We start from the raw sequence: 26,233 nt of genomic DNA on the forward strand, positions 1-26,233 counted from the left end.
ACAAGGTCCAGGCCTCAGTTTTCCCAGCTGTAGGCGGGCGGCCGCCCACTGTTCAAGGTCCAGGCCTCAGTTTCCCCAGCTGTAGGCAGGCGGCCGCGGACTATGCGGGGCCCGGGACTCAGTTTCCCTATCCCCGCAGTCGGGATTCGCTGTTCCGGGCGAACAAAGGACGGTCGGGGGTGACTCTGAATCATGGCGCGTCCGCAGTCTCTGTGGCCACTGTGGAAACAGCCCTGGCGAGTCCGGGACGCGACGCAGCCTTTCCCTCCCCGCGCGATCACCCAGACGTGAACGCTCAGTTTGAATCGGACTTTTTGGCCATGTGCCCACAAGCAACATGGAGCCCTGCGGGTTTCCTGCCCGACTCCAAGATGGCGACGCGACTCCCTTTGCCCTCATGGCCCAGGCGGGCGGGTCCTGCCCACTTGCAAGATGGCAGCAGCCTGGGCCAAGCACGCTTCCCTCCGCCTGACTCGCCACGTACCCAATCTCAAGATGGCGTCTCCCGCAAAGCCACGCGCCAGACGGCGGCTTGCTCACTGGCTCAGACGCCGTCACGTGCTCCCACTTTCTCTCCCTCCCCCGACTCCATAGGCCGTTTCCGCCTTCGGCCTTGACGAATGACCGCCTCCGCCAATTGGCGCCTTCGATTCCTCTGGGTCCCGCCCCCGGACGACCTTCTGGCCACTGGGAGCCGCTGGCGGGGGCCCGCGGGGCTCTCCCCGCCCCCGGGCTACGGCGAGAGCCAATGGGCAGCGCGCGCGGGGGACGTGTGCGGGCGTCTCCGCCATTTTGTGAGTCTATAACTCGGAGCCGTTGGGTCGGTTCCTGCTATTCCGGCGCCTCCACTCCGTCCCCCGCGGGTCTGCTCTGTGTGCCATGGACGGGTGAGTCGCACCTCACCCCGCGCCCCGCCGCCCTCCCCGCGCTGCAGCCCTGTCCCCGCCGCCGCGCCGGCCTCCCCGGGGCCGATCTCGCCGCCGCCCGGGCGGGAGGGGGCGGCGGGCTCTCCCCTTCCTCTCCGCGTGGCGGGAGCGGGCTCGGGGCGGGCCAGGGGTTTCCCGGGGATCTGGCCGCGTCCCCGTTCCCGTCCCCCGCCCGGCCCGTTTCCGGCCCCCGCGCGCCCCGTCCTGAGCGCACGCGGCCTCCCGCGCCCCTCCCCCTCTGAGCGCGGCTCCGCACTTCGCCTTTGCCCCGCCTCGGCGGCGCGCGGCCCTTCCCTCTTCCCGTCCGGCCCTTGCGCGCCCGCCCGGATGGCCCTTCCCGCCTCCCGTCCGCGCCCCTCGTGCGCCTGCGTAGCTCGTCGCGCGTCCCCGTTGGCTCCAGCGCGCGTGCGCGGCTGCCGTCGGGGGCGCGCGCCTTTCCCGCCGCTCGGACTCTGCCCCCGGCGCAGCCCCGGAAGCGCAGGCGGGGCTGGGGCGGCCGCCGGGAGGGAAAGCCGGCGCGGGTGCCTCGCCGCGGGCTGGAGGCTCTCCGCTCCCCGCCCGGCTCCCCGTGCGACCCGGGCCGTGGCCAAGGGTTTCGGTGATCTCAGGAGAAAGGCGGCCGCCCCGGGGGTCTGTCCTCCGCCCCGGGGTCGGAGAGTCCTCTCCAGGGACCCCCGCGGGCGCCGTCATGGGGAGGGGCCTTCCCGGCTCTCTGGCCGCAGCAGCCTTTCCGGGCGGCTTTGCGGGGCGGGCTTCCCCGGGAGGGGTGGGAGCCCCTCCAGGAAGGCCGTGTCCCGCCGAGCGCTTCCTGCGCGAGGCCCTCCCTGGGAATAGGAAGCGGGAGAGGCTGGAGATGCTTCGCATTCTTTCCGTCTTCCTGAGAAGCTTTTCTTGGGCCCAGTTACTTTTAAAAGTCTGTTCGGACGTGGTCCGTGCAGTCCGTGGAGTCATAGCGAAGAGGCGCAGCCCTAGAGTGGGTCTGAGCCCTTAGCATGCGTCAGGGCAGGTGGGTCCTGCAGACGGCGGGACGGGGGCTCCGCGCTCCCAGTCCCGGCGCCGCGGGCTTGGGGCCGCGCACTCGCCTCCCGGAGACTGCCCTTCCGACGCGCGCTCCGAGTCACTCAGGCCCTCGCCGGGAGTTGCAGTGGCCCCGTAGCCGCCGTAGGGAGCTCCCTGTTGGGTCGGGAGCTGGCCGGGGCTGAAGGGAGGGCCTCGGGCAGCCCAGCTTTCTTCCCACCTTCCCCCGAGGTGTCCCGAGGAGGGAGAGTCGGGTCGGGCAGGGCTCGGGTTGATCAGTAACTGAGGCTGTGTTCTGGTCGGTCTGTTAATTTTTATTTTTATTGACGGTTTCCACGGCCGCCACCCGCCCTCGGTGGATGGGGCTCCACTCTGATGAGAGTCACCCTCTTGGGGGGCCACCCCCCTCCGGGCGGAAGCTCTGGCCCAGGCCTGTGAGTTTGCCGGCTGCAGCCTTTCTCAGGCGTTTCCAACTTTGGGAAGCACACAGCAGCCCCTGAACCCTCTCAGCGGCATCTAGCATCCTCGGGGCTTCCGAGGGGTGTGTCTTTGGGGACTTGTGGAGCCTGGTCCAGAGGTGGGGCCTAGGGTCCTGCTGGGAGGGAGGGGCGCCACAGGACAATGGTGGCCCCTTTTCAAGTTGCAGTCAAGTGGACGGCTCACTTCCCTGCCCTTCTGAGCTTTCTCTAGCGGGGCCTCGCGCAGCCGGAGGGAGCCCCGCGGAGGTGGCGGCTGCAGGGACCTGCGGGCTCTCCTGGCCCCGGGACAGCCGGGCGCGCCTGCTGCTGAGCGGCCACCGGGCTAACATTGTCTCCTTTCTCTCTCTCTACAGCATTGTCCCAGATATAGCCGTTGGTACAAAGGTAGGCACTTCTCACTTTGCTTCTCCGTGACGCTCCTCTGACCTTGTGCTGACCCCGGGGGCCGCCCCCCAGCGCTGCTGCGTTGGCTGGAGAGCGCCTTTCTCTTCCTAAGGGGCACACTACGCTTGGTCTGGAATCTGGAGTTGGGTGGTAGGGTTTGAGCCCCAGGGGGCTTGGGTTTGCTGGCCGCCCCTCAGGTCTGGAATCTGAGCCGCTGTTCAGTTCTTGCTCTCAGCAGCGAGGGCTCTGCGTGCCCCATACCTGCGTTTGGAACCTCCAGTCCCTGAGGCGGGAAGAGGGAAGAGGCCGTTAAGCTAAGCGGGATACCTCCTGCTGTAGCTGCCGGGGAGACTCTTGGTTTGGATAAGAAAAGAGCCACCTGGCTGTGGAGGGACCTGGACAGACCCAGTGTGTGTGAGTGGCTGGGATGGGCATTTACCGGTTGCTTTTGACATTGAGTTGTTTTTTTTGGGGGGACGGAGTCTTGCTTTGTCACCAGGCAGGAGTGCAGTGGTGCGATCTCGGCTCACCACACTCTCCACCTCCTGGGTTCAAGCGATTCTCCTGCCTCTGCCTCCTGAGTAGCCAGGATTCCAGGTGCCCACCACCATGCCCGGCTAATTTTTGTATATATGTATATTTTTTAAATAAACGTGGAGTTTCATCATTGTTGGCCAGGCTGGTCTGGAACTCCTGACCTCAGATGATCCACTCCCCTTAGCCTCCCAGAGTGCTGGGATTACAGTTGTGAGCCACTAGACCCGGCTGACATTGTCTTTTGATGGCATCTGGTCAGAACAACAGTAAACTGTCAAAGATGGCGTTTGGGGCAAGAGAAAAACGAATGTGCCAGATCTCACGTGTCTGTGAATCTTGTAGCCAGGACTGGAAGGCAGGGGCACTGCTTCCCCGTGGAGGGTGAGGCCGGGGCTAAGCAAGTGTGAGGAAAGGGGGTGAGAACCTGGAGAATAAGGTCCTGGGGAGGCCAGTGATTCCGAGGGAGCTGTGGTCCTCGCTTAGCTGGGGTGGTTGGTTAATGATTGTGCTGGTCATTGTGGGTTGAGGGGCTCCCGACTTCAGGGCTTGTCCCCCGAGAGCCTCCTGCAGGGTGAGCCCACAGCGGTGGCAGCCTGAGCCCTCTGGTTTCTGGTCAGTCTGCGGTGGTGCCTGGGCCGGGTTTCGGTTTTTCCCAAGTGGACTGCTGTCTTTACAGGCTGCCTGCCCCATCTTCCTGGAGATAAAACCTGTTTGTTCAGTGTGGGAGGAGGGAGAGGGACTTTCATCTGAAGCATTTGCAGCAATCCCTCCATGTGTCTGGCTTGCAGGCAGTTCTCTTTTCCTTGCTTTTGTGAGGTTGCATTCCAGCTGGAGTGGCCCTCAGCTTCCATCGGGGGGTCCTGCAGCCCTCCTCTGGAGTTCTAGGGGGCTCGATGGCCGGGACATTGAAGCTGAGCCAGGACAGGATGGAAGCCTGCGGGCTCTGGTGCAGGGAGGGATTTTGCCACGGGGCGGTGTCAGGGTCCCTGCTGGGTGCAGGCCCTGGTAGGAGGACGGGGCAGTACCCTGACCCCGGTGATCGCCCTCCAGCGCCAGGGAACCCTCAGCTGACCTGGGCCCACACCTGGCCACGCTGTCCTTTAGCCCCGGACAGAGCAACTCCTGTTCAGTGTGGGGTTGAAGACGCTTGGGACCCATGCTGCACACTGGGAGGTCCTGGGGCGTTTCCTGTCAGTCCCTGTGCTGCAGGACAGGTGCCTTGAAGGGACCCTTCTGGGGTGTCTGGCGGCTGCTATGAAGGAAGTGGAGGCGCCTGTCCCAGCTCCCTAACCCTGGTTGCTGCCCTGTGGAGCCTCAGAGCCTCCAGGTGTCCCTTTCGTTCTACTGGGGCGCTGCTGAGCTGAGCCAAGCTGGCCTGTGCCGCCCGGGCAGGCGTGGGGTTTGCTGCCACAGACGGTTGCGGGCATGCCAGGCCACTTGCCCATGGGAATGAGATTAGGGCTTCAGGCAGGCGGCCAAGGAGACTGCTCAGAGGAAACGGCCCCGCCCACCACTCCAGTCAAAGACAGGGTCCAAGATGCCCTTTTTAAGGTTTGTGCAGCTAGCACATGGGAGCCGCATGGGCGCCTGGCCGCTGTCCAGCTCGGGGGAGCACCAGCCCTGGTGTCCTAGATGGTCGGCTTCTGGGCTCCCCAGCCTCTGAGCTGGAGGGGAGAGGAGACAGGAAACGACTTCCTGTGGGGGACGGGGGACGGGGAACGGAGGCTGGAGACTCTGTGTCTCTGCGTCTCAGGTGCACCTTGCCTCCCATCCTCCCGTCCTGGCACTCCTGTGTTTTCCGATCGCGTGGTTTCCACCTGGGGCTGCTGACTGTTTGCCCTGGGCCTGTGCAGCCCCGCCCTGTGCTCACAGAGGGCCCCGGACTCTGGAAGTAGAAAGAGGACTCGAGAGTCTGTTTTCAGCATTTGGCTTCATTTGCGTCCGGCCGGAACCTCGGCCTCCCTAACGGTGGACACTTCAGTTCATTCTTTGATCCTAAAGTCTTGGGGACTGACAGGTGGCATTTGGGTGGGCGCCGGGCCTGTGGAGCCTGAGCGATTCCTGGTTCTAGCCCTCGGGGCTTCTCGACTGCTTGTTTGGTGACGCCCTGGGTGCTTGCGGGGTTGGCCTGGGGGCTCAAGGCTGCAGTTAGAAGTCGCATTGGCAGGGGCAGCCCTGTTCCCTGTCCTGGAGCAGGTGCTGGAGTCTCATGTGGGGAAGCTTTGGAGGCCTGCCTGCCCGCCTGCCCACCTTCCCGCCTTCCCTCCCTTCCTCCCTTCCTTCCTTCCTTCCTTCCTTCCTTCCGTCCTTCCGTCCTTCCGTCCTTCCGTCCTTCCGTTCTTCCTTCCTTCCTGGAAGCTCTATAGCCAGGGCCAGCAGAGGGCCCCGGATGGGGTCAGGGCAGGAGTGGAGCTGAACGTGGGTGGAGGGGAGGCGGCCTTAAGGGAAGACCATCCAAGTGCAGGCTCGGGGAGGCCAGCATGGGTGGGGGCTCTTTGACCGGGCATGGGGGCGCATGGAGCTGGGGGCTGTCTGAGGGGGGACAGGGCGTGACATCCACTAGTTCCTTCTGATGCGATGGCCCTGGGCCCCTCAGTAGGTGGGGGCAGGCTCTTGGCCTCACTCCTGATATGGGAGATGGAAGCTCCTTCTTTGTTCCCTGGGATGGCTCTGTCCTGCGGGCCTGGGCGCTGCGCTGGGTGCCTGCAGAGTCCGGCTTTGCAGACCAAGCGCCTGTGCTCCAAGGTCCTCAGACCTGAGCTTTGTTTTCTGTGTAACTAAGGGCCGTAACCAACGTCTCCTCCAATTTCACTCTTTGAATAAACGTGTGTCTTCAATCCTTGCGTTGGGGGGGGGGGGGGCGTCTGCTGTTCTGAGCCTAGGATCAGTCTAGTGTAATTCTTCCTAGAAGTTGATTCAGTTACATAGAAATAACGAGTGAATAGATCGTTTCCGGAGAGAAAATGGACAGGTCAGAAATGATGGGGCCGCTGTAGAGCTCCCCTGGCCCAGGCACGGCCACAGCACCACCAGGTCACTGCGCAGGGAGGCCAGGGCTCGTCCTCGGTCTCCAGTGTGCAGAGGCGGAGGTCGGGTTTCCTTTACGGGGCTGGAAGACAGGAGGGGAGGGGCCTCTGCGGGAGCGAGCGAGGCGGTGCTGTAGTTTGGTTCTCCTGCGAGGCCACCAGAAGTGAGGTCAGCTGCCTGGGCCCTGCCTTGTGCTGCTAGGGAGGCTGGCTCCATGGAGTGGGTCGCCTGCCCTGCTGGCTGGTGGCTGAGGCCCAGGCCTGCGCCCAGGGCGGCCAGCAGCCCAGTGAGGCCACGTCCACAGCAGAGTTGGCTGTGGAGATAGTATACGCGGTGCCCTCTGTAGCTGAGACCTCCCAGCGCCACACTGGCTGAGTACCCTAGGGCTTCCCGAGTTTGGAAAAAGGAGCAGTGTCTCTTTTTTTTTCTTTTTGAGACAGAGTCTCGCTCTGTCGCCCGGGCTGGAGTGCAGTGACCAGATCTCAGCTCACTGCAAGCTCCGCCTCCCGGGTTTACGCCATTCTCCTGCCTCAGCCTCCCGAGTAGCTGGGACTACAGGCGCCCGCCACCTCGCCTGGCTAGTTTTTTGTATTTTTTAGTAGAGACAGGGTTTCACCGTGTTAGCCAGGATGGTCTCGATCTCCTGACCTCGTGATCCGCCTGTCTCGGCCTCCCAAAGTGCTGGGATTACAGGCTTGAGCCACCGCGCCCGGCCTAGGAGCAGTGTCTTGACTGTGGAACTGTGGGGTGCTGTGCGCGTCCATGGGCTGGGGGTGTTTCTGGAGACAGGCCTGGGTCTGTGCTCGGGCTGCCCTGCCGTGGAAGTGTGGGTGTGGGTTGGGGGTCTGGGACCCCAGGCAGCCCGAGTGGGAGCGGGGCGGGCCGGTGGGGAAGGGAGGCTCTGGCCTGGCGGGAAGTGCAGCTCAGCGTTGTCGCTTCTCTTGCAGCGGGGATCTGACGAGCTTTTCTCTACTTGTGTCACTAACGGACCGTTTATCATGAGCAGCAGCAACTCGGCAGGTAAGGCCTGGACTTAGCCCAGGGCAAGGCCTGGGGTTGTCTTTCCCTGGAACAACCTTTCTTCTTGCTCTGGGACTCCACCTTTCATCTCAAACGGCAGGGCCCGTGGTCCACGCTGCAGGTCCAGGTCCAAGTTCTTGCTACAGAGAATTCCTGGGGAGGTGCTGGATGTGGTCCAGGCCGGCACTTGGACCTGTGGGTGGGTTGTCAGCAGCTGTCAGGAGCAGGGGTCCCGACCGTGCAGGCCTTGGCCTCGTGCCGCTGGTTCACGTGCATCCTCCTGGGGCTCAGGGCTGGTCTCCGTGGCAGGCAGGCTTTAGGAGGAGAGCAGGGACCTGGCTCTGTGGGCTCCTCCGAGTTGATGCCTGCTTCTCACGGCACCCCCTTTTCAGCAAATGGAAATGACAGCAAAAAGTTCAAAGGTGACAGCAGAAGCGCCGGCGTCCCCTCCAGAGTGATCCACATCCGGAAGCTCCCTATGGACGTCACAGAAGGAGAGGTCATCTCCCTGGGGCTGCCCTTTGGGAAGGTCACCAACCTCCTGATGCTGAAGGGGAAAAACCAGGTATCTGAGCCGCGCTTCTCGGGGCACTTGCACCACGCAGGCGGGGAGGAGGAGGGCCCCGCGCTCACTGCCTCCCCCGCAGGCCTTCATCGAGATGAACACGGAGGAGGCTGCCAACACCATGGTGAACTACTACACCTCGGTGACGCCCGTGCTGCGCGGCCAGCCCATCTACATCCAGTTCTCCAACCACAAGGAGTTGAAGACTGACAGCTCTCCCAACCAGGCGGTGCGTGGCCCTGCAGCGGACCCCAGCAGCCCGGGGACCTCGGGGGTGGGCCTGGCCTCAGGGGACAGGGACTCACGGCGATGCCTCCCACAGCGGGCCCAGGCGGCCCTGCAGGCTGTGAACTCTGTCCAGTCGGGGAACCTGGCCTTGGCTGCCTCGGCGGCGGCTGTGGACGCAGGAATGGCGATGGCTGGGCAGAGCCCCGTGCTCAGGATCATCGTGGAGAACCTCTTCTACCCCGTGACCCTGGATGTGCTGCACCAGGTGAGGTGGTCCCATCACCGCCAGGGCCGCACGGGCTCGGTCAGGCTGCTGTTGCACGGGAGGGGTCTGGCAGGGCTGGTGGGCGCCGGGCAGAAGCTCATGCTGTGGCCTGGGACCTGCAGATTTTTTCCAAGTTCGGCACAGTGTTGAAGATAATCACCTTCACCAAGAACAACCAGTTCCAGGCCCTGCTGCAGTACGCGGACCCCGTGAGCGCCCAGCACGCCAAGCTGGTGAGTGGGGCTCCCAGGATGGCGCCCGCCCTGGCCCTGGCCCTGGCCTGGCCGCATCTCACGCTGCCTCTCCCCTCAGTCGCTGGACGGGCAGAACATCTACAATGCCTGCTGCACGCTGCGCATCGACTTTTCCAAGCTCACCAGCCTCAACGTCAAGTACAACAATGACAAGAGCCGTGACTACACGCGCCCAGACCTGCCCTCCGGGGACAGCCAGCCCTCGCTGGACCAGACCATGGCCGCGGCCTTCGGTAAGAGGCTGCCCGACGTGGCGCCAGTGTGCAGCGTGGTCTGTGAGGGCCGCTCAGTCCGGAACCCCAGCGGCACGGGCCCGGCCCTGCACCAGGGTGATGCACCTGCTGCTCTCTGCACGGCCAGCACAGCACAGTCCAGTGCCGCCTACGTCGGGACCACGGCCCCCCTAGAGCAGCGGATCTGCCCGCGAAGGCTCTGCTGGGGCCGCCCGCCAGCCGGGTTGGGGCCCATCCCATAGCACAGCGCCCGCTCGCGGTGGAGGTTGTGGGTGCGATGATTAGTGTCTCATTTATTTCTAGGTGCACCTGGTATAATCTCAGCCTCTCCGTATGCAGGAGCTGGTTTCCCTCCCACCTTTGCCATTCCTCAAGCTGCAGGTATTCAAACGCTTGGTCTTGGTTCCCCGGCGACTGCATGCCCACACCACCTTCCCAGGCAGCTCCGCAGCCACGGCGGCAGCCTGGGCGGACTGGGCACTCGAGTGCCAGGTCAGGGGCCCTTCCCGGGAGAGGGGACGCCACGTCCACAGAGCAGGCTTGGCCAGGGCAGTGGTAGGACAGGGCAGTGGAGGCGCACGTGTGGATGGCGCCAGCCAGAAGCCACTAACCGCACAGTCTTTGTGGTCTGGTTCCCTTCAAGCACCTCCGGGCGAGCGCGAGGACCGCCAGTGGTTGGAGGGATGTGTCCCTAGTAGTTGAATTTGAGTGGCCGGGTAAGCGCGTGGCCCGAGGCTGAGGAGCATGACCGGCGGCGGGACGTGTGTGCGTGGCCGTCCTCCTGCTTCCCTTCTGGGACCGGGACCGGGCCGCCCGAGTGCTGGCCGTGGACGGAGCAGCGCGTGCCGCCCCGCGGCCGCCTTGTCTGCATGGAGGCATGGGCACGCATGCGCGGTGGTCCCGGGACAGGCCCTGCTTGCCGAGGGCCCCGTGTCTGTGCTGGCGGAGCCGGAGCTTTTCTGTGCTGTGGGCGCATGCAGATGAGTCCAAGCCCGGCACGGCCCGTGCTGTGAGGAGAGGCGGGCGCTGGTGCAGGAGCCAGCGGGTGGCTGTGCGGGGGTCGGGCGACCCCACAGGCACCCGGGGTAGGGCCAGAGCCAGGGCCGCCTCCCGCGCGGCTCCTCGGTGCATGAGGACGGGGAGCGTCGGCCTCTCCCACTCTGCGGTGGAGTGGGGGTGCCGCTGCTCATCTTACCTTCTACCTTTCCAGGCCTTTCCGTTCCCAACGTCCACGGAGCCCTGGCCCCCCTGGCTATTCCCTCGGCGGCGGCGGCAGCTGCAGCGGCAGGCCGGATCGCCATCCCGGGCCTGGCGGGGGCAGGAAATTCTGTATTGCTGGTCAGCAACCTCAACCCAGAGGTACGTGGGCTTCGCCGCGCCGTTCCTCCCGGAAAAGCGAGCAGGGGATGTTGTGCTCGGTCTTGGGTCCCGGAGCAGCGCCGCCCCTTGCTGTGTCTGCGCCTCTGCCCCAGCAGCTCCTCTGCTGCAGCGCTGAGACCCTCCTCTCCCAAGATGGCTTGAGTTTTCCTGTTTTCCTGAATTCACATCTTGGTTTGCGTTTTCACTTCCATGATATGCAGAATGAATTATTTTTGTTACCCAAAGGCAATGTAAAAATTACTTGGAATTGAGCAGGGTGTGCAGTTCAGAGCCGCAGCACGCTGCCCTGCTGGTCCCCGGGACACACAGGGTTAGTGCGGCAGGGTGTGGGCGGCCCCTGTGGCACCAGAGCCTGTCACTTACTTAGCTGGTGGATCTGTTATTTCTTTGAATGGTTAAATCCCCCTCAGGGAGAGCTTGGGTAAAACTAGAGGCTCAAAATACGGAACTTGATGGATGGGCTCTCCCTGGGATCAGTATTTCAGGCTGTTCTGTTACTTGGCAACTCCTGTGATTTCCTCAAGGTGGTGTCCACCCTGGCCCTCCCTCGCGGGGCACAGGGCGCACTCCCTGCCTCTGCCTCTTACCACGAGCCCGGTGCTGTCCCTCCAGCTCCTGAGCCAGGGGACCCACGGCGAGGCCGTGCACTAACAGACTCAATCTCCCTTCACGCCTGTGTCATCGTCTTTAGAGACTGACTCGTGCCACAGCCGTGGGAGACAGCGCTGCTGCAGGGCTTGGCTGAGGTGGCCGGGAGCGGAGCTGCACCCGTGCTCCTGGGGGGCGTGGTGGGGACCAGCTTCTGGGAGCCCCTCCAGCAGTGCTGTCTCTGCCGGCGTGTGAGTGAAGGTGCTTTTCTTACCGTGTGCCCCTTGGTAAACCTGTAACTGGAATGTGTGTGGAGTGTGACTGATAGAACACTACCTGATTTTCTTATGTATTTACTGACCTGTGTTTTTTTGCTACTTTTTTTCTTTTCTCCCCTTCCCCTTTCCCAATTTTTTTTCTTGCCCTGATCCGGAATTTCTTTGCCAACTGACTGCACGGTACTTCTGCTTCCTGTTGTTGCTTGAAACAAAACAAAACATAAACAAATAAAAAACAAAAATTCCCCCTCAAACCCTGCTCTCCGGAAACCAACCTGCCCTTGAATATTAACATCCTGACAACTTCATCATCCATGAACCACTGCACGCCTGCGGGGACTGTCTTCCTCGTGTGGACGATTGGCAACTCGCCCCCCTTGACCTCTCCCTCTCCCCTGTCCCTCCGCTGCCTTGCTCTGCTGTCTCTAAAGAGAGTCACACCCCAAAGCCTCTTTATTCTTTTCGGTATGTTATCATTCACACTTTTATTACCTTGTTTTCATTTAATTGAGATGATTTTGATGCCCTGAGACGTATTATGAGTTTGCGGTTTGGCACTCTGATGCTCCGTGGCATCGGCCTCGTTTTATGGTTTGCTTTCGGTTTGCGTATTTTATTTGGTCCCGTAGATAACGTACGCATGGTTTATCGCCCTGCATGCTTTTCAGAGTTAGACCTGTCGGTGGCATATGCTACCGTGGCCACCTGCTGGCAGCTTACCTGTCCTGGATGCTATGACTTTGCTGAACGGAGCTGCTCCTGTTAGCACGCCCTGTGGCTGCGAGACGCAGCTCCGCAGTGGCCGATAAAGCAAACCCGGCCGGGCTGAGCCGGGCCTTGTGGGGGGGTGGATGCGGGGTCAGGGCTGACAGGGACATGGGCGGGGCGGGCAGCAGGCGACTCAGGCCCTGTTCCTGGGCTTTTGAAGGCGTCTACGGCGACGTGCAGCGCGTGAAGATCCTGTTCAATAAGAAGGAGAACGCCCTGGTGCAGATGGCAGACGGCAACCAGGCTCAGCTGGGTAAGAGGCCGGGGCGGCCCTGGGGGCGGTGGGGGCAGGGGCTGCTTTCCCTCTCGGGCGCCTGGTCACACGGGTGCTGCTATCCCCAGCCATGAGCCACCTGAATGGGCACAAACTGCACGGGAAGCCCATCCGCATCACACTCTCAAAGCACCAGAACGTGCAGCTGCCCCGCGAGGGCCAGGAGGACCAGGGCCTGACCAAGGACTATGGCAACTCACCCCTGCACCGCTTCAAGAAGCCGGGCTCCAAGAACTTCCAGAACATATTCCCACCCTCAGCCACGCTGCACCTCTCCAACATCCCGTGAGTGCTGGCAGGGGGGCGGGCACGGGGCCGGGCCAGGGCTCTGCGTGGCTGTCCTGCCGCCTCGGCCTGTGAACTTCTGCCATTTCCAGAGTGCAGGTCGGACGCCTCTTAGCCCAAACCTGAAGTATTACAAGGCCTGAAGCTTGAGCTGGGGGATGCTCAAGGGAGGGATCGTTGGACACTTGGAAGGGTTTGGTTTTTTGGCTTAGGGGATGCTCCGCTGTGAGAATGTAGAATGCACACATTTATTTGTTTTTATTTTTTGAGACGGAGTCGTGCTCTGTCGTCTTGGCTGGAGTACAGTGGAAGGATCTCGGTTCACTGCATCCTCTGCGTCTTGGGTTCAAAGCAATTGTCCTGCCTCAGCTTCCAGAGTAGCTGGGACTACAGGTGCCCACCACCACGCCCGGCTAATTTTCTTATTTTTAGTAGAGATGGGGGTTTCACCATATTGGCCAGGCTGGTCTCGAACTCCTGACCTCATGATCCGCCCGCCTCGGCCTCCCAAAATGCTGGGATTACAGGCGTGAGCCACCGTGTCTGGCCACGTTCAGTTTTTTTTTTTTTTTTTTTGAGACCGAGTCTCGCTCTGTTGCCCAGGCTGGAGTGCAGTGGCCGGATCTCAGCTCACTGCAAGCTCCGCCTCCTGGGTCCACGCCATTCTCCTGCCTCAGCCTCCCGAGTAGCTGGGACTACAGGCGCCCGCCATCTCGCCCGGCTAATTTTTTGTATTTTTTAAGTGGAGACGGGGTTTCACTGTGTTGGCCAGGATGGTCTCGACCTCCTGACCTTGTGATCCGCCCGCCTCAGCCTCCCAAAGTGCTGGGATTACAGGCCTGAGCCACCGCGCCCGGCCTAGTTTTTTTTTTTTTGAGATGGAGTCTGGCTCTGTCATCCAGGCTGGAGTGCAGTGGCGCGATCTCTGCTCACTGCAAGCTCCGCCTCCCGGGTTTACGCCATTCTCCTGCCTCAGCCTCCAGAGTAGCTGGGACTACAGGGGCCCACCGCCATTCCTGGCTAATTTTTTGTATTTTTAGTGGAAACGGGGTTTCACCGTGTTAGCCAGAATGGTCTCGATCTCCTGACCTTGTGATCTGCCCACCTCGGTCTCCCAAAGTGCTGGGATTACAGGCGGGAGCCACCGCCCCTGGCCTAATGCACACCTTTATAATCCCAGCGCAATGTGGGGCCGGGCAGGGGATCTTCTTGAACCAAAGACCAGCCTGAGCAATAAAGTGAGACTCCTGTTTCTACAAGAAAAATTGGTTAAAAGTAGCCAAGAGTGGTGGTGTGCACCTCAGTGCCCAGCTCCTTGGGATTTGGAGGCTGAGGTGGGAGGTTCACTTTGAGCTCAGGGGTCTGAGGTTGCTGCAGTGAGCTGTGACTGCCACACTCCAGGCTGGGCAACAGAGTGAGACCCTGTTTCAAAAAAATACATAATGCAAATATGTGGAAATGCAGGTACATCTGGCCCCAAGTATGTCAACCTATAGTAAGCCCTTTGATATTTAACACATTACTTGTGAAATGTTTATTAGAAAATTAAGGAGCCTGGCAGAGTGGCTCACGCCTGTGATTCCAGCACTTTAGGAGGCCGAGGTAGGCAGATCACCTGAGGTCAGGAGTTTGAGACCAGCCTGGCCAACCTGGTGAAACCCTATCTTTACTAAAAATAAAAAAATTACCCTGGCGTGGTGCCGTGCACCTTGTAATCCCAGCTACTTGGGAGGCTCAGGCAGGAGAATCACTTGAACCTGGGAGGCGGAGGTTGTAAGCCAAGATTGCGCCACTGCATTCCGGCCTGGGTGACAAAGCAAGACTCTCTCGAAACCAAAAAAGGGGGAGGAGCGTGGTCCTCTGCTTCTGCAAACCTGTAGATGCCTGGTTTCATTAGAAGCTGCTTCGGACCATTGTGGGCATGATTCGATGTTCCATTTCTGGGGTCCTAAAAGGCCCTACACCTTTCCTGGCCACTCAGAAAACTAGTATGGGGAAAGCCTCGCTGACCTTCTTGGACGTCACCCTACCCGGCCCCAGGCTAACACCTTCTCCTCCCACAGACCCTCCGTCTCCGAGGAGGATCTCAAGGTTCTGTTCTCCAGCAATGGGGGCGTCGTCAAAGGATTCAAGTTCTTCCAGTGAGTACGAGGCGGACGGTGCCTGGCTCTCCCGGGGCTGCCCTGTGGCCGGCCCTGACCCCATGTCTTGCAGGAAGGACCGCAAGATGGCGCTGATCCAGATGGGCTCTGTGGAGGAGGCGGTCCAGGCCCTCATTGACCTGCACAACCATGACCTCGGGGAGAACCACCACCTGCGGGTCTCCTTCTCCAAGTCCACCATCTAGGGGCACAGGCCCCGTGGCCGGCCCGCTGGCGACAACTTCCATCATTCCAGAAAAAAGCCACTTTAAAAAGCAGCTGAAGTGACCTTAACAGACCAGAGATTCTATTTTTTTAAAGAGAAATCAGTTTACCTGTTTTTAAAAAAATTAAATCTAGTTCACTTGCTAACCCTGCGGTGACGGGGACAGCTCAGGCTCTTGGTGACTGTGGCAGTGGGAGTTCCCAGCCCTCCACCCCCGGGGCCAGACCCTCGGGGCCGTGCCTTGGTGGGGCCTGCAGGTGGGTGCCCCGACCACAACTCGGCTTCCTTGTGCCTTAAAAACCCTGCCTTCCTACAGCCACCCCCCCCCCCCCCCGCCCCGGGGTGTCCTGGGGACCCAAGGGGCGGGGGTCACACCAGAGAAAGGCAGGGGGCCTGGCCGGCTTCTGCAGGATCATGTACCTGGGGCTCGCCGGCCGCGGCTGCGACTCCCCAACCCCAGCCCTGTAATCAAGTCATGATTGCCCCACCCTGCCCCCAGGGCCTTCCCTGCTGCCCCCGGGCGGGCTCCCCACTGCTCCAGCTGCGGAGCTGGTCGTCATAATCTCTGTATTATATACTTTGCAGTTGCAGACGTCTGTGCCTAGCAATATTTCCAGTTGACCAAATATTCTAATCTTTCTTTCATTTATATGCAAAAGAAATAGTTTTAAGTAACTTTTTATAGCAAGATGATACAATGGTATGAGTGTAATCTAAACTTCCTTGTGGTATTACCTTGTATGCTGTTACTTTTATTTTATTCCTTGTAATTAAGTCACAGGCAGGACCCAGTTTCCAGAGAGCAGGCGGGGCCGCCCAGCGGGTCAGGCACAGGGAGCCCCGGTCCGGTCCGATCTTAGAGCCCCTGAGCTTCAGGGAAGGGGCGGGCGCGTCGCCGCCTCTGGCATCGCCTCCGGTTGCCTTACACCACACCTTCACCTGCAGTCCCTAGAAAACTTGCTCTCAAACTTCTTCAGGGTTTTTCCTTCAAATTTTGGACCAAAGTCTCATTTCTGTGTTGCGCTTGCCTCTGATGCTGGGACCCGGCAGGCGGGCCGCTCCTGTCCTCACTGTGCTTTCTCCCGCCCCCGCGTCCTGTCCCGGGGCTCTCCTAGGATCCCCTTTCCGTGAAGAGTGTAACAAGGGTGTAAATATTTATAATTTTTTATACCTGTTGTGAGACCCGAGGGGCGGCGGCGCGGTTTTTTATGGTGACACAGATGTATATTTTGCTAACAGCAGTTCCAGGCTCAGTATTGACCGCGGAGCCACAGGGACCCCACGCACATTCCGTTGCCTTACCCGATGGCTTGTGACGCGGAGAACCGATTAAAACCGTTTGATGAACTCCTCCCTTGTCTAGCCCTGTGTTCGCTGTGGAGCTGTAGAGGCAGGTTGGCCAGTCTGTACCTGGACTTCGAATAAATCTTCTGTATCCTCGCTCCGTCCGCCTGCATTGCTGGTTTCCTCTTTCTGTGCTCGGGGCGGTCCCGGCTCGTACCCAGGTGTCCGCGGAAGCGCCGGGTGGGGCCGCGGGCGGGGTGGGCCCGGCGCGGCGCGGAGGGAGGGTCCCCGCGTGGGGCGTGCGGGCCAGAGCGAACGACCAAGAGCCGGAACCGGGTTTCCGCCGCTTTATTGAGCACCCGCGCTGCCGCCCGCGCCCCGGCCCGCCCGCCGCCCGCCCGCCCCCGGCCCCGCCGCGCTAGTCGGGGAAGCGGCGCGCCTGCATCTTGCGGAAGTAGCTCTCGGCCTCGGCCTCCGCCTCGCGCTCCGCCAGCCCCAGGCCGCCCGCGTGGCGCCGCAGCGTGGACTCCCGGCTGCCCGGGCCCAGCGCCCCGTCGGCCGCGCCCAGCGGGGGCAGCCCCTCGCCCGTGGCCAGGTTGACGGTGGCCACGGCCCCGAACCGCGGCTCCTCCTGGTCCACGTCGCTGACCGACGAGCCGGGGGACACGCCCGGGGGCTTGGCCCCGCCGCGGAAGCCGCGCGCCAGGTCCCCCAGCTCGTAGCCGCCGTCGGCCTCTGCCTTTGCCCCGCCGCCCGCCGCCTTCCACTCCCAGGGCGCGCCGCCGGCCGACAGGTGCACCACGGGGTGGTGCGGCGCGTGCGCGTCGATGGTCACGATGCTGGCGGAGTCGCGGTCCGACGGCGACCGGTACTGCGAGGAGTCGGAGCTGGCGCTGGACGACGACGCCGTCTCGGCCGCCTTGGGGCCCGGCGCGCCCGGGGCCTTGGACATGGCGATGACCTGTAGCAGCCGCGGAGGGTTGGCCACGGCCGCCCCGCTCTTCTCGGCCATCATGAGCCACTTGGCGCGCACCCCGGCGCCGCTTTTGGGGGACAGGCCGGCCCCCGCCTGCGCTCCCTCCTCGGGGATGTGCACCAGCGGCGGCGGCGGCCCCGCGCGCGGCGGGAGGATGACCCGAGGCCCCAGCCCCGGCCGCGCCTGCACGGTGGGGTAGAGCGAGGGCGGGGCCGGGCCCTCCTCCTCGTCCTCTTCCTCCTCCTCCTCCTCCTCTTCCTCCTCCTCTTCTTCCTCCTCCTCCGCCATGGGCTCGGCTGGCGCGCGCAGGTGCCCGGGGCTGGCGTCGTCGGGCAGCCCCAGGCCGCGGCCCTCCAGGCTCTTCTGCTTCCACTCGCTGATGAGCTGCTTGGAGCGCGAGGCGTCCAGTGGCACGTGGATGGTCATGTGGCGGCGCGCGGGGTCGTCCAGCGACGGCGCACTGGCCCGGGGCAGCGTGTGGCTGAAGGTCACCATGTTCTCCTTGGCCATGGGGCTGCGCGGGGCCAGCAGGTCCACGTCCACGCTGGCGCGCTTCAGGCTGCCCAGTGAGGTCTTCTCGCGGGCCACGGGCCGGGGCGCGCCCTCCAGCCGCCCCGGGGGCCCCAGCTCGTCGGTGCTCACCGACTTGTTCTGCTGATAAACCGAGTCGTGGCCCCGCTGCGTCAGGGCCCGCAGCGCGTCCTTGGCGGGGGCCGGGGCCGCGGGCTTCTCTGCAGGTGGGGCCTGGAAGTTGCCCACCGCGTGGCAGGCCTGGCGGGGAGAGGGGTCTGGGGGTGAGGCCTGGGGCTCAGACGGTTCCTCTCCTCTAATCGTGGGGGGCTTTGGGCCAGGGGAGGGGGGTGGCAAGCCCTTGTCCAGTGGGACCAGTTCCCACCTCAAGGTCGCTGACCCGGCACATCTGGCAGGTCTGAGCCCACGAGATTCTGACTCCAGCATTCCAAGGGTGAGACACTTCAGCACCCATGCCTTCCCCCTAAGACCCCCGGGCACCCATGCCTCCCCCTCAGACACCCTGGGCACCCGTGCCTCCCCCCTCAGACCACCAGCCTTCCCCGGCAGACCCCCTAGGCCTGCCTCCCCCCTCAGAACCCCTGGGCCAGTCTCCCCACTCAGACCCCGTGGGCACCCATGCCAACCCCCCTCAGAACCTGCCGCTCACCAGGTAGGCAGCGATGCCTGCTCCAATGAGGAAGCCGGCATACACATCCACCGGGTGGCTGCGGTACTGTGTGATCTGCGTAAGCCCGCACACGCCCGCGGCGATGGCAAAGGCGAAGACCAGGATGGGTTTCAGCAGCTTGGTGGTGTCCGAGATGACGGAGTTGAAGTACATCTGGGGGCATGGGGGTTGGGGTCAAGGAGGGCTCCCTGTGGGCCAGCAAGAGACCCTGAGCAGGGCAGAGGGGGGCTGGACTCACCGACACGTAGACCGCGGCGAAGGCCGACAGTGTGGCATGCTGCGACGGGAAGGTCTTCCTGTAAGAGGCGTCCAGCGTGAGCCCCACCCACCCGGGGACCCCAGTTCCAGTGGCCTCGCTGTGCCTCTGTTTCCCCACATGTTCACAGGGGTGGAAGGAACACGAGGGTGGAAGAGGGCTCCCAGCCAGGGGAGTTGGGGCTTCAACTCACCGTGCAGACAGGATGGCATGGGTGTCGTGGCCGGAGCAGATGTCCTGCGTGATGTAGGGGTTGACCTCGCAGGACGTGCCCAGGAGAGTGTAGTTGGGCTTGCAGACGGTGAGGAAGAAGGGAGTGTGGTAACCCGTGGCCAGCTGGATCACGTCTGTCACCAGGGCTGTGGCGCACAGGCCAAACACGTGGACACCTGCGGGGCAGAAGGCTGGGCCAGGTGCGGAGCTGGGGACCCGGGACAGCCCCAGCCCTGCATGTGGACTCGGCTCAGGGTTGGAGCGCATCTGGTAACTCACCCACAAACCGCACGGTACGCCGCAGGAAGGAGTTGAAGTTGCAGCCACCGGCGTTGATGCTGCCCTCCGTCCCGGCGGGCCCCCCAGTGCGGCCCCACAGCCGGGACTGCAGGCAGTACAACATGCCCTCGGCCACCATGATCTGCCAACAAGGAGGGAGCGCTCAGGTCGCAGTGCCCACAGGGAGAGGGCGCTCAGGCAGACTGCCAGCCATGGTGCCCACAGGCTGGCAGAGGCCCCAGTGTGGGTGCTCACCGAGGCAGCAGGGGCCGCGAAGGCCAAGCTGAGTAGCATCAGCAGCGGGATGAGCTCCTCGTTGGTCTCCACGTAGGGCATGGAGAGAGTGCGGTCATAGCACTGGAAGCCCACATTGGCCGGCTTGAAGAGGTCGGTCAGCTCCAAGAAGTACAGGGATACGATGGAGGAAGCCACTATGGGAAGCTGTGGGCACAAGGCCGGCCAGGTTCACCCTGCTCTCCCTCATGGAGGCGTCTGTCCAGTCCTCCATGAAGTCAGGGCCATCCACGGTCTCATTCACCCACCCACAGATCCAACTCACTCCCAGCCACTCTTTCCCCCATGAATTATTCATCCATCCATAACTCGACCATCTACACACCACACAGCCACCCACCCACCCACCCATCCACCCAAACACCTATGCCCCCAACATCCACCCACTCACTGACCCATCACCCACCCATCCACCCACTGGGAACCATCCATTCATCTACCTACCCACCCATCATCCATTCCCCCATCCTCCACCCACGCACCCGACGGTACCCATCCATTTATCCACCCACCCAGCTGTCCATCCATCCATCCATCCATTCATCCATTCATTACCCAGCCACTCATTCATCCATCCATCCATCCATCTATCATCCACCCACACACCCAACAGTACCCATCCATCTACTCACCCACCCACCCATGTATCCACCTACCCATCCATCCACCTAACTGTCCATCCGTCCATCCATCCATCCATTACCCAGCCATTCATTCATGCATCCATCCATCCACCCATCATCCAACCATGCACCCAACGGTACCCATCCATCTACCCCCCCACCCAAATGTCCATCCATCCACCCACCCAACCACCTATCTACCCACCCACCCACTCTCCCATCTATCCACCTACCCATCCATCCATCCAACTGTCCATCCATCCATCCATCCATCCATCCATCCATCCATCATCCACCCACGCACCCAACGGTACTCATCCATCTATCCACCCACCCAACTGTCCATCCATCCACCCACCCAACCACTTATCTACCCACCCACCCACCCTCCCGTCTATCCACTTACCCATCCATCCAACTGTCCATCCATCCATCCATCCATTCATTCATTACCCAGCCGTTCATTCATCCATCCATCCATCATCCACCCACGCACCCAACGGTACCCATCCATCTACCCACCCACCCAACAGTCCATCCATCCATTCATTACCCAGCTATTCATCCATCCACCCACCCACCCACCCACCCATCTATCCACCCATCTGTCCATCCACAACAGTCTTGCTCTGTTGCCCAGGCTTCAGTGCAGTGGTGCCATCTCAGCTCACTGCAGCCTCCGCCTCCCGGGTTTTTGTATTTTTAGTAGAGATGGGGTATCATCATGTTGCCCAGACTGGTCTCGAACTCCTGGGCTCAAGCGATACACCTGCCTTGGCCTTCCAAAGTGCTGGGATCAGAGGCATGAGCCACGACACCCAGTCATGGCCTCAATCGTTTTTTCTTCCCCCCACTCTGTCACACAGCCTGGAGAGCAGTGGTGCAATCTTGGCTCACTGCAACCTCCGTCTCCAGGTTCAAGCGATCCTCCCACCTCAGCCTTCCAAGTAGCTGGGATTACAAGCATGCACTACCACGTCTGGCTAATTTTTTCTATTTTTAGTAGAGGCGGGGTTTCACCATGTTGCCCAGGCTGGTCTCGAACTTCTGACCTCAAGTAATCCACCTGCCTCGGCCTCCTGAATTGCTGGGGTTACAGGCGTGAGTGACCTCGCTCGGGCATGGCCCGTCATATTTCCTGCTTTGTTATGGCATCTTAGCAGGGATCAGCCCTCAGCCCAGCCGTGGGGAGGGCACAGGTCAGGGCTGGGCGCTCCAGGAAGGGAAAAGCCATCACTGAACATCCCAGGGTGGAATGGGGTGGAGGGAGCTGAGTTCATGTCCCGTGAGCATTCATTGAGCACCTGCTGCATGCAGGCATGAGGCCCGGTGAAGACGTGGAAAGTGGGTAACACCGTTTGTTTGCACCTGACACCTGGTTTGAAAACCACCCATTTTAACCTGTGGGCGGCCAGCAGACCTCCTGTGCCAAGGGCTCAGGTGGAGATGAGTCAATGTGGGAAGAGGCCCCTGGCAAATATGCACTTGTTCTCTCCACTCTCATCATCAGCATGATTGTGCTGGGGCGGGCAGACAGTATCAAGCCCGGGGGAGGGTTTGCGGTGGGGCCTGGGTGTGGCCTTAAAAACACCTAACCGGTCGGGTGCGGTGGCTCACGCCTGTAATCCCAGCACTTTGGGAGGCTGAGACAGGCGGATCACGAGGTCAGGAGATTGAGACCATCCTGGCTAACATGGTGAAACCCCGTCTCTACTAAAAAATACAAAAAATTAGCCGGGCGAGGTGGCAGGCGCCTGTAGTCCCAGCTACTCGGGAGGCTGAGGCAGGAGAATGGCGTGAACCCGGGAGGCGGAGCTTGCAGTGAGCTGAGATCCGGCCACTGCACTCCAACCTGGGCAACAGAGTAAGACTCTGTCTCAAAAAAAAAAAAAAAAAAAAAAATTAAGGCCGAGCGCAGTGACTCACACCTGTAATTCCAGTGCTTTGGGAGACTGAGGCAGGAAGATCACTTGAGGAATATATATATATATGTTTAATTTGAGACGGAGTCTTGAGTCTTGCTCTGTCACCCAGGCTGGAGTGCAGTGGCGTGATCTCTGCTCACTGCAAGCTCCGCCTCCAGGGTTCACGCCATTCTCCTGCCTCAGCCTCCCAAGTAGCTGGGACTATAGGCACCCACAACCATGCCTGGCTAATTTTTTGTATTTTCAGTAGAGACAGGTTTTCACTGTGTTAGCCACGATGGTCTTACCTTCTGACCGCGTGATCCGCCCGCCTTGGCCTCCCAAAGTGCTGGGATTACAGGCGTGAGCCACTGCACCCGGCCTATTTTTATGTTTTTTGAGATGGAGTATGGCTCTGTCGCCCAGGCTGGAGTGCAGTGGTGCGATCTTGGCTCAACCCAACCTCTGCCTCCTGGGTTCAAGCGATTCTCCTTCCTCAGCCTCCCGAGTTGCTGGGATTACAGGCGCCCACCACTACCACCACCACGCCCAGCTAATTTTTGTATTTTTAGTAGAGATGAGGCTTCACCATGTTGGCCAGGCTGGTCTCAAACTCCCGACCTCAGGTGATCTGCCCACCTCAGCCTCCCAAAGTGCTGGGATTACAGGTGTGAGCCACCGCGCCCGCCCTGCAACAGGAATTTAAATGCAATTTCTAAAAATAAACAGATTTTCTACGAAGTGATGTGGACAACTCAATGATACTGTGTTGGGGAGGAACCCACTTGCCCAGGTGTGAGGTAACAGATTACAGGCCAGCCGCCGGCCCCGTGACCTGCATGGGTCGCTGTTTCCTTGTCTGGGGTCCCGTCTTCCATCTAGGCTCTGGAAGATCCATCACTAGAGCCAGTTTTCCTGGCCTGACATGCAAAGATGGATTAGTTATTTTATTTTTTGAGATGGGGTCTGGCTCTGTCACCCAGGCTGGAATGCAGTGGTGTGATCTTGGCTCACTGCAACCTCTGCCACCTGGGCTCAAGTCATCTTCCACCTCAAGCTCCTACGTAACTGAGCCCTCAGCGGCACACCACCACGCCCCGCTATTCTTTCTGTTTTTGTTTTGTAGAGACGGGGTTTTTGCCATGTTGCCCAGGCTGGTCTTGAACGCTTGGGCTCAAGCAATCCATCTGCCTGGGCCTCCCAAAGTGTTGAGATCGCAGACATGAGCCACCTCCCCGGCCTTAAGTTACTTTACCATCCTGAGCCAGGTGTGCGCCAAATGGTAGCTTTTTAATTTTAGAGACAGGGTCTCTGTCATCCAGGATGGAGTGCGGTGGTGCGATCACAACTCACTACAGCCTCAACTTCCTGGGTTCCAGCAATCCTCCCATCTGGGCCTCCTAAGTAGCTGAGAATAAAGGCACGCACCACACGCCCAGCTAATATTTTAATTTTTTTTTTTTTTTTTGTAGAGATGGGATCTCGCTGTGTTACCTAGGCTGGTCTCAAACTCCTGGCCTCAAGCAATCCTCCCACCTCGGTCTCCCAAAGTGTTGGGACTACAAATGGGAGCCAAAGCACAGGGCAGGGGGCTCCATTTATTGCATTTATTGCCTTTTTTTTTCCCTTAAGACAGGGCCTTGCTCTGTTGCCCAGGCTGGAGTGCAGTGGCGTGATCTCGGCTCACTGCAACCTCCACCTCCTGGGTTCAAGCGATTCTCCTGCCCCAGTCTCCCAAGTAGCTGGGACTACAGGCACCTGCCACCATACCTAGCTAATTTTTTGTATTTTTCGTAGAGAGGGGGTTTCACCATGTTGGCCAGGCTGGTCTTGAACTCCTGACCTCAGGTTATCCACCCGCCTCAGTCTCCCAAAGTGCTGGGATTACAGGCATGAGCCACCGCGCCCAGCCTAATTGTATTTTTAATGGAGACAGGTTTTCACCATGTTCCCACGCTGCTCTTGATCTCCTGACCACAGGTGATCCGCCCACCTTGGCCTCCCAAAGTGCTGGGATTCCAGGCCTGAGCCACCGCACAGGGTAGGGGGTTCCATATATTGTCATAAACTCCTCACTATGTGCCCAACAGTTTTCCATATTCTGTAAATATTAATTCCTGTCAGCTCCATCGGTGGAAAAGCGGAGGCCCAGAGAGGTTAGGGGCAGGGCACCAGCCTCACCATTAGCAGAGATGAACTCAGACCCAGGGGCTTCGGAGCCCGGGCACCTGCACCCAGCCCCACCCCCTCCGGCCTCCCTGCCCCTCCAGGCCCCCAGCCCCCTGGTCCCCAGCTTCTCCTGTGAGCTCTGACCACACCTCGGTCACAAGGGCTCCCCTCCCAGCATCTGCCCAGTTCCCACGGCCCGGACCCCCTTCGGTGCCTCTGGAGCTCCTAGTCGACCTGCAGAACCCAAGTCCTCTGCCCCGCCCCCCATCCGCCGGGCACCCCGGTCCTGCCCCGCCCCAGGCCACTGCGGGGGCAGCTGTGCCCGCTCCGGTCCCCCAGCGGGGGGTCTCTGCGTGCGGGCGGAACCGAGGCGTCCCCCCGCCCGCAGCGCGACCCCCACCCACCTCCACGAAGTAGAAGCAGGGCAGGAGCGTCATGCTGTCCTTCGGGGTCTTGTTCTTCTCCTTGGAGATCATGGTGCCGCGGGCGCCGCAGGCCGTGGCTGGAGGGGAGAAAGCGGCGCTGGAGGGGGGCGCGCAGGCGGAACCCGGGGGGGCACGGCGGCCGGCGCCGGCGGGGGAGGGGCGGCCGGGGAAACTGAGGCTGGAGAGAGCGGCGTCCGCGCGGCCTCCCCGCGCCCCGGCCCAGCACGCGGCTTCCGGGCGCCCCCACACCCGGGATCGGGGGGTCGGGGCCGGGATCTGCGAGGAGGGCGGGCCCGGCCTGGCCTGGGGCTCTCGGGGCGGGAGCCGGTCCCCGTGTGGGGGTGGGGGGCGTCCGGGAGAACGGGGGTTCCGGGCGGCGGAGGAGGCTGGGTCCGCGCCCCCCGCCCCGAGCCCCTCACCTGGCGCGGCCGGCGCCCAGCACAAAGCGCGTCTCCTCCGTGGGGCGGGGCGGGGAGCCGGGGAGGGGGAGGGGAGGAGGGAGGGGAAGGGGAGGGTCCGGCGCGGAGACCCCCGCGCGCGCCCAGACGCCGCAGCCCAGACGCCGCGCCAGGGGCGGGGGCTCTTTGTCTCCGCGCGTCCTCCGCAGGCCCCGCGCACCGTCCCCGCCTCCCGGGCGCCGCCTCCTCCCGCCGGGGGTCTGGGGGGTCTCAGGTCTGCGCGAGCGGCTGGCAGGGCTCGGGGGTCGCGTCCTCCACTCTCCGGGCCTGCGGCGGCGGCGGTCCCGTCCTCCCCTCCCCGGTGGCTGCGGTCGGCCCGGGGGCCCCCATCGAGGCGGGGGCGGGAGTTGGGGTTTCGGGGTCTCTGACTGTCTCCGTGCCTCTCACGGTCTCTCGCCCGCTCCGACTCCCCCCGCCCCGCGCCTCCGCCCGCCCCTCCGCGGAGCCCGCCGCTCGCTGGTGCGCGTTTCCATGGCGCGGCTCCCAGGGCGCCCGGAGCATCCGAGACAAAAGAGCTGGGGGAGGGGGAGGGGGGTTGGGGGGTCTCCCGGTGCCTCCCTCCCCCCGCACTCACCCTCGCCCCCTCCGCCGCCCCGGGGTCCACCCTCCGCCTGGCCGCAGCCGCCCGGGGCGCACGGCGGGATTGCACGGTGCGGGGATGCGGGATGCGGGCAGGGCCCTCGGGACGCGCACTCGGGCAGTGCCTGCGGGCATTTCCTGCTCCATATGCGCAGCCCTGCGGGGACAGGCGGGGTGACCCCCCTTGTCGGAATGGAGAAACTGAGGCTTGGGCACCCAGGGTCGCTGTCCGAGGTCTCTGGGCCCCAAACGGCAGGTTTTTCAAAAACCGTTTTTCGGGCGGTGCACGGTGGCTCAGGCCTGTAATCCCAGCACTTTGGGAGGCCGAGGCGGATCACGAGGCCAGGAGTTCGAGACCAGCCTGGCCAACGTGGTGAAACCCCATCTCTACTAAAAATACAAAAATTAGCCGGGCGTGGTGGCGCGTGCCTGTGATCCCAGCCACTCGGGAGGCAGAGGCAGGAGAATGGCCTAAACCCGGGAGGCGGAGCTTGCAGTGAGCTGAGATCCGGCCACTGCACCCCAGCCTGGGTGACAGAGCGAGACTCCGTCTCAAAAAAAAAAAAAAAGAAAAAAAAGAAAAAGAAAAAATAAAAAAATAAAAAAATAACTTCCAGAGGGTTGGAGCCCTGCCGGATGCCTTAGTTTGCTCATAACAGGCACTGCTGCCCCTGGGAAGAGGGTCGCCCGCCATGAA

At 61.8% G+C, this 26,233-nt stretch overlaps 2 protein-coding genes across 3 annotated transcripts; one reads left to right on the forward strand and one right to left on the reverse strand.

The window, feature by feature from the left end:
* The first annotated feature begins 768 nt into the window (after positions 1–768).
* On the forward strand, positions 769–16,319 carry PTBP1 (polypyrimidine tract binding protein 1). Of its 2 annotated transcripts, XM_010374930.2 has the most exons (15): positions 769–887; positions 2,776–2,806; positions 7,318–7,390; positions 7,783–7,955; positions 8,038–8,184; positions 8,278–8,448; positions 8,571–8,681; positions 8,761–8,935; positions 9,239–9,316; positions 10,146–10,294; positions 11,613–11,646; positions 12,110–12,202; positions 12,292–12,508; positions 14,572–14,649; positions 14,723–16,319. In XM_010374930.2, the coding sequence occupies exons 1-15, from the start codon at positions 880–882 to the stop codon at positions 14,853–14,855; spliced, it is 1,671 nt and encodes a 556-aa protein (XP_010373232.1). In that variant the 5' UTR covers positions 769–879; the 3' UTR covers positions 14,856–16,319. The 2 variants fall into 2 exon arrangements, with proteins under 2 accessions (XP_010373232.1, XP_010373233.1); XM_010374931.2 differs by lacking the exon at positions 9,239–9,316 and having other exon boundaries at positions 14,723–14,855.
* Positions 16,320–16,494: 175 nt separating this feature from the next.
* PLPPR3 (phospholipid phosphatase related 3) lies at positions 16,495–24,950 on the reverse strand. The gene is made up of 8 exons (XM_030937048.1): positions 24,919–24,950; positions 24,479–24,576; positions 19,340–19,525; positions 19,085–19,226; positions 18,786–18,981; positions 18,575–18,632; positions 18,316–18,489; positions 16,495–17,906 (listed from the first exon to the last, which is right to left on the reverse strand). The coding sequence occupies exons 2-8, from the start codon at positions 24,548–24,550 to the stop codon at positions 16,578–16,580; spliced, it is 2,157 nt and encodes a 718-aa protein (XP_030792908.1). The 5' UTR covers positions 24,551–24,576; positions 24,919–24,950; the 3' UTR covers positions 16,495–16,577.
* Between the last annotated feature and the right edge of the window lie 1,283 nt (positions 24,951–26,233).

The sequence above is a fragment of the Rhinopithecus roxellana genome, chromosome 8 (assembly GCF_007565055.1).
Source record: "Rhinopithecus roxellana isolate Shanxi Qingling chromosome 8, ASM756505v1, whole genome shotgun sequence".
NCBI classification, from domain to species: Eukaryota; Metazoa; Chordata; class Mammalia; order Primates; family Cercopithecidae; genus Rhinopithecus; species Rhinopithecus roxellana.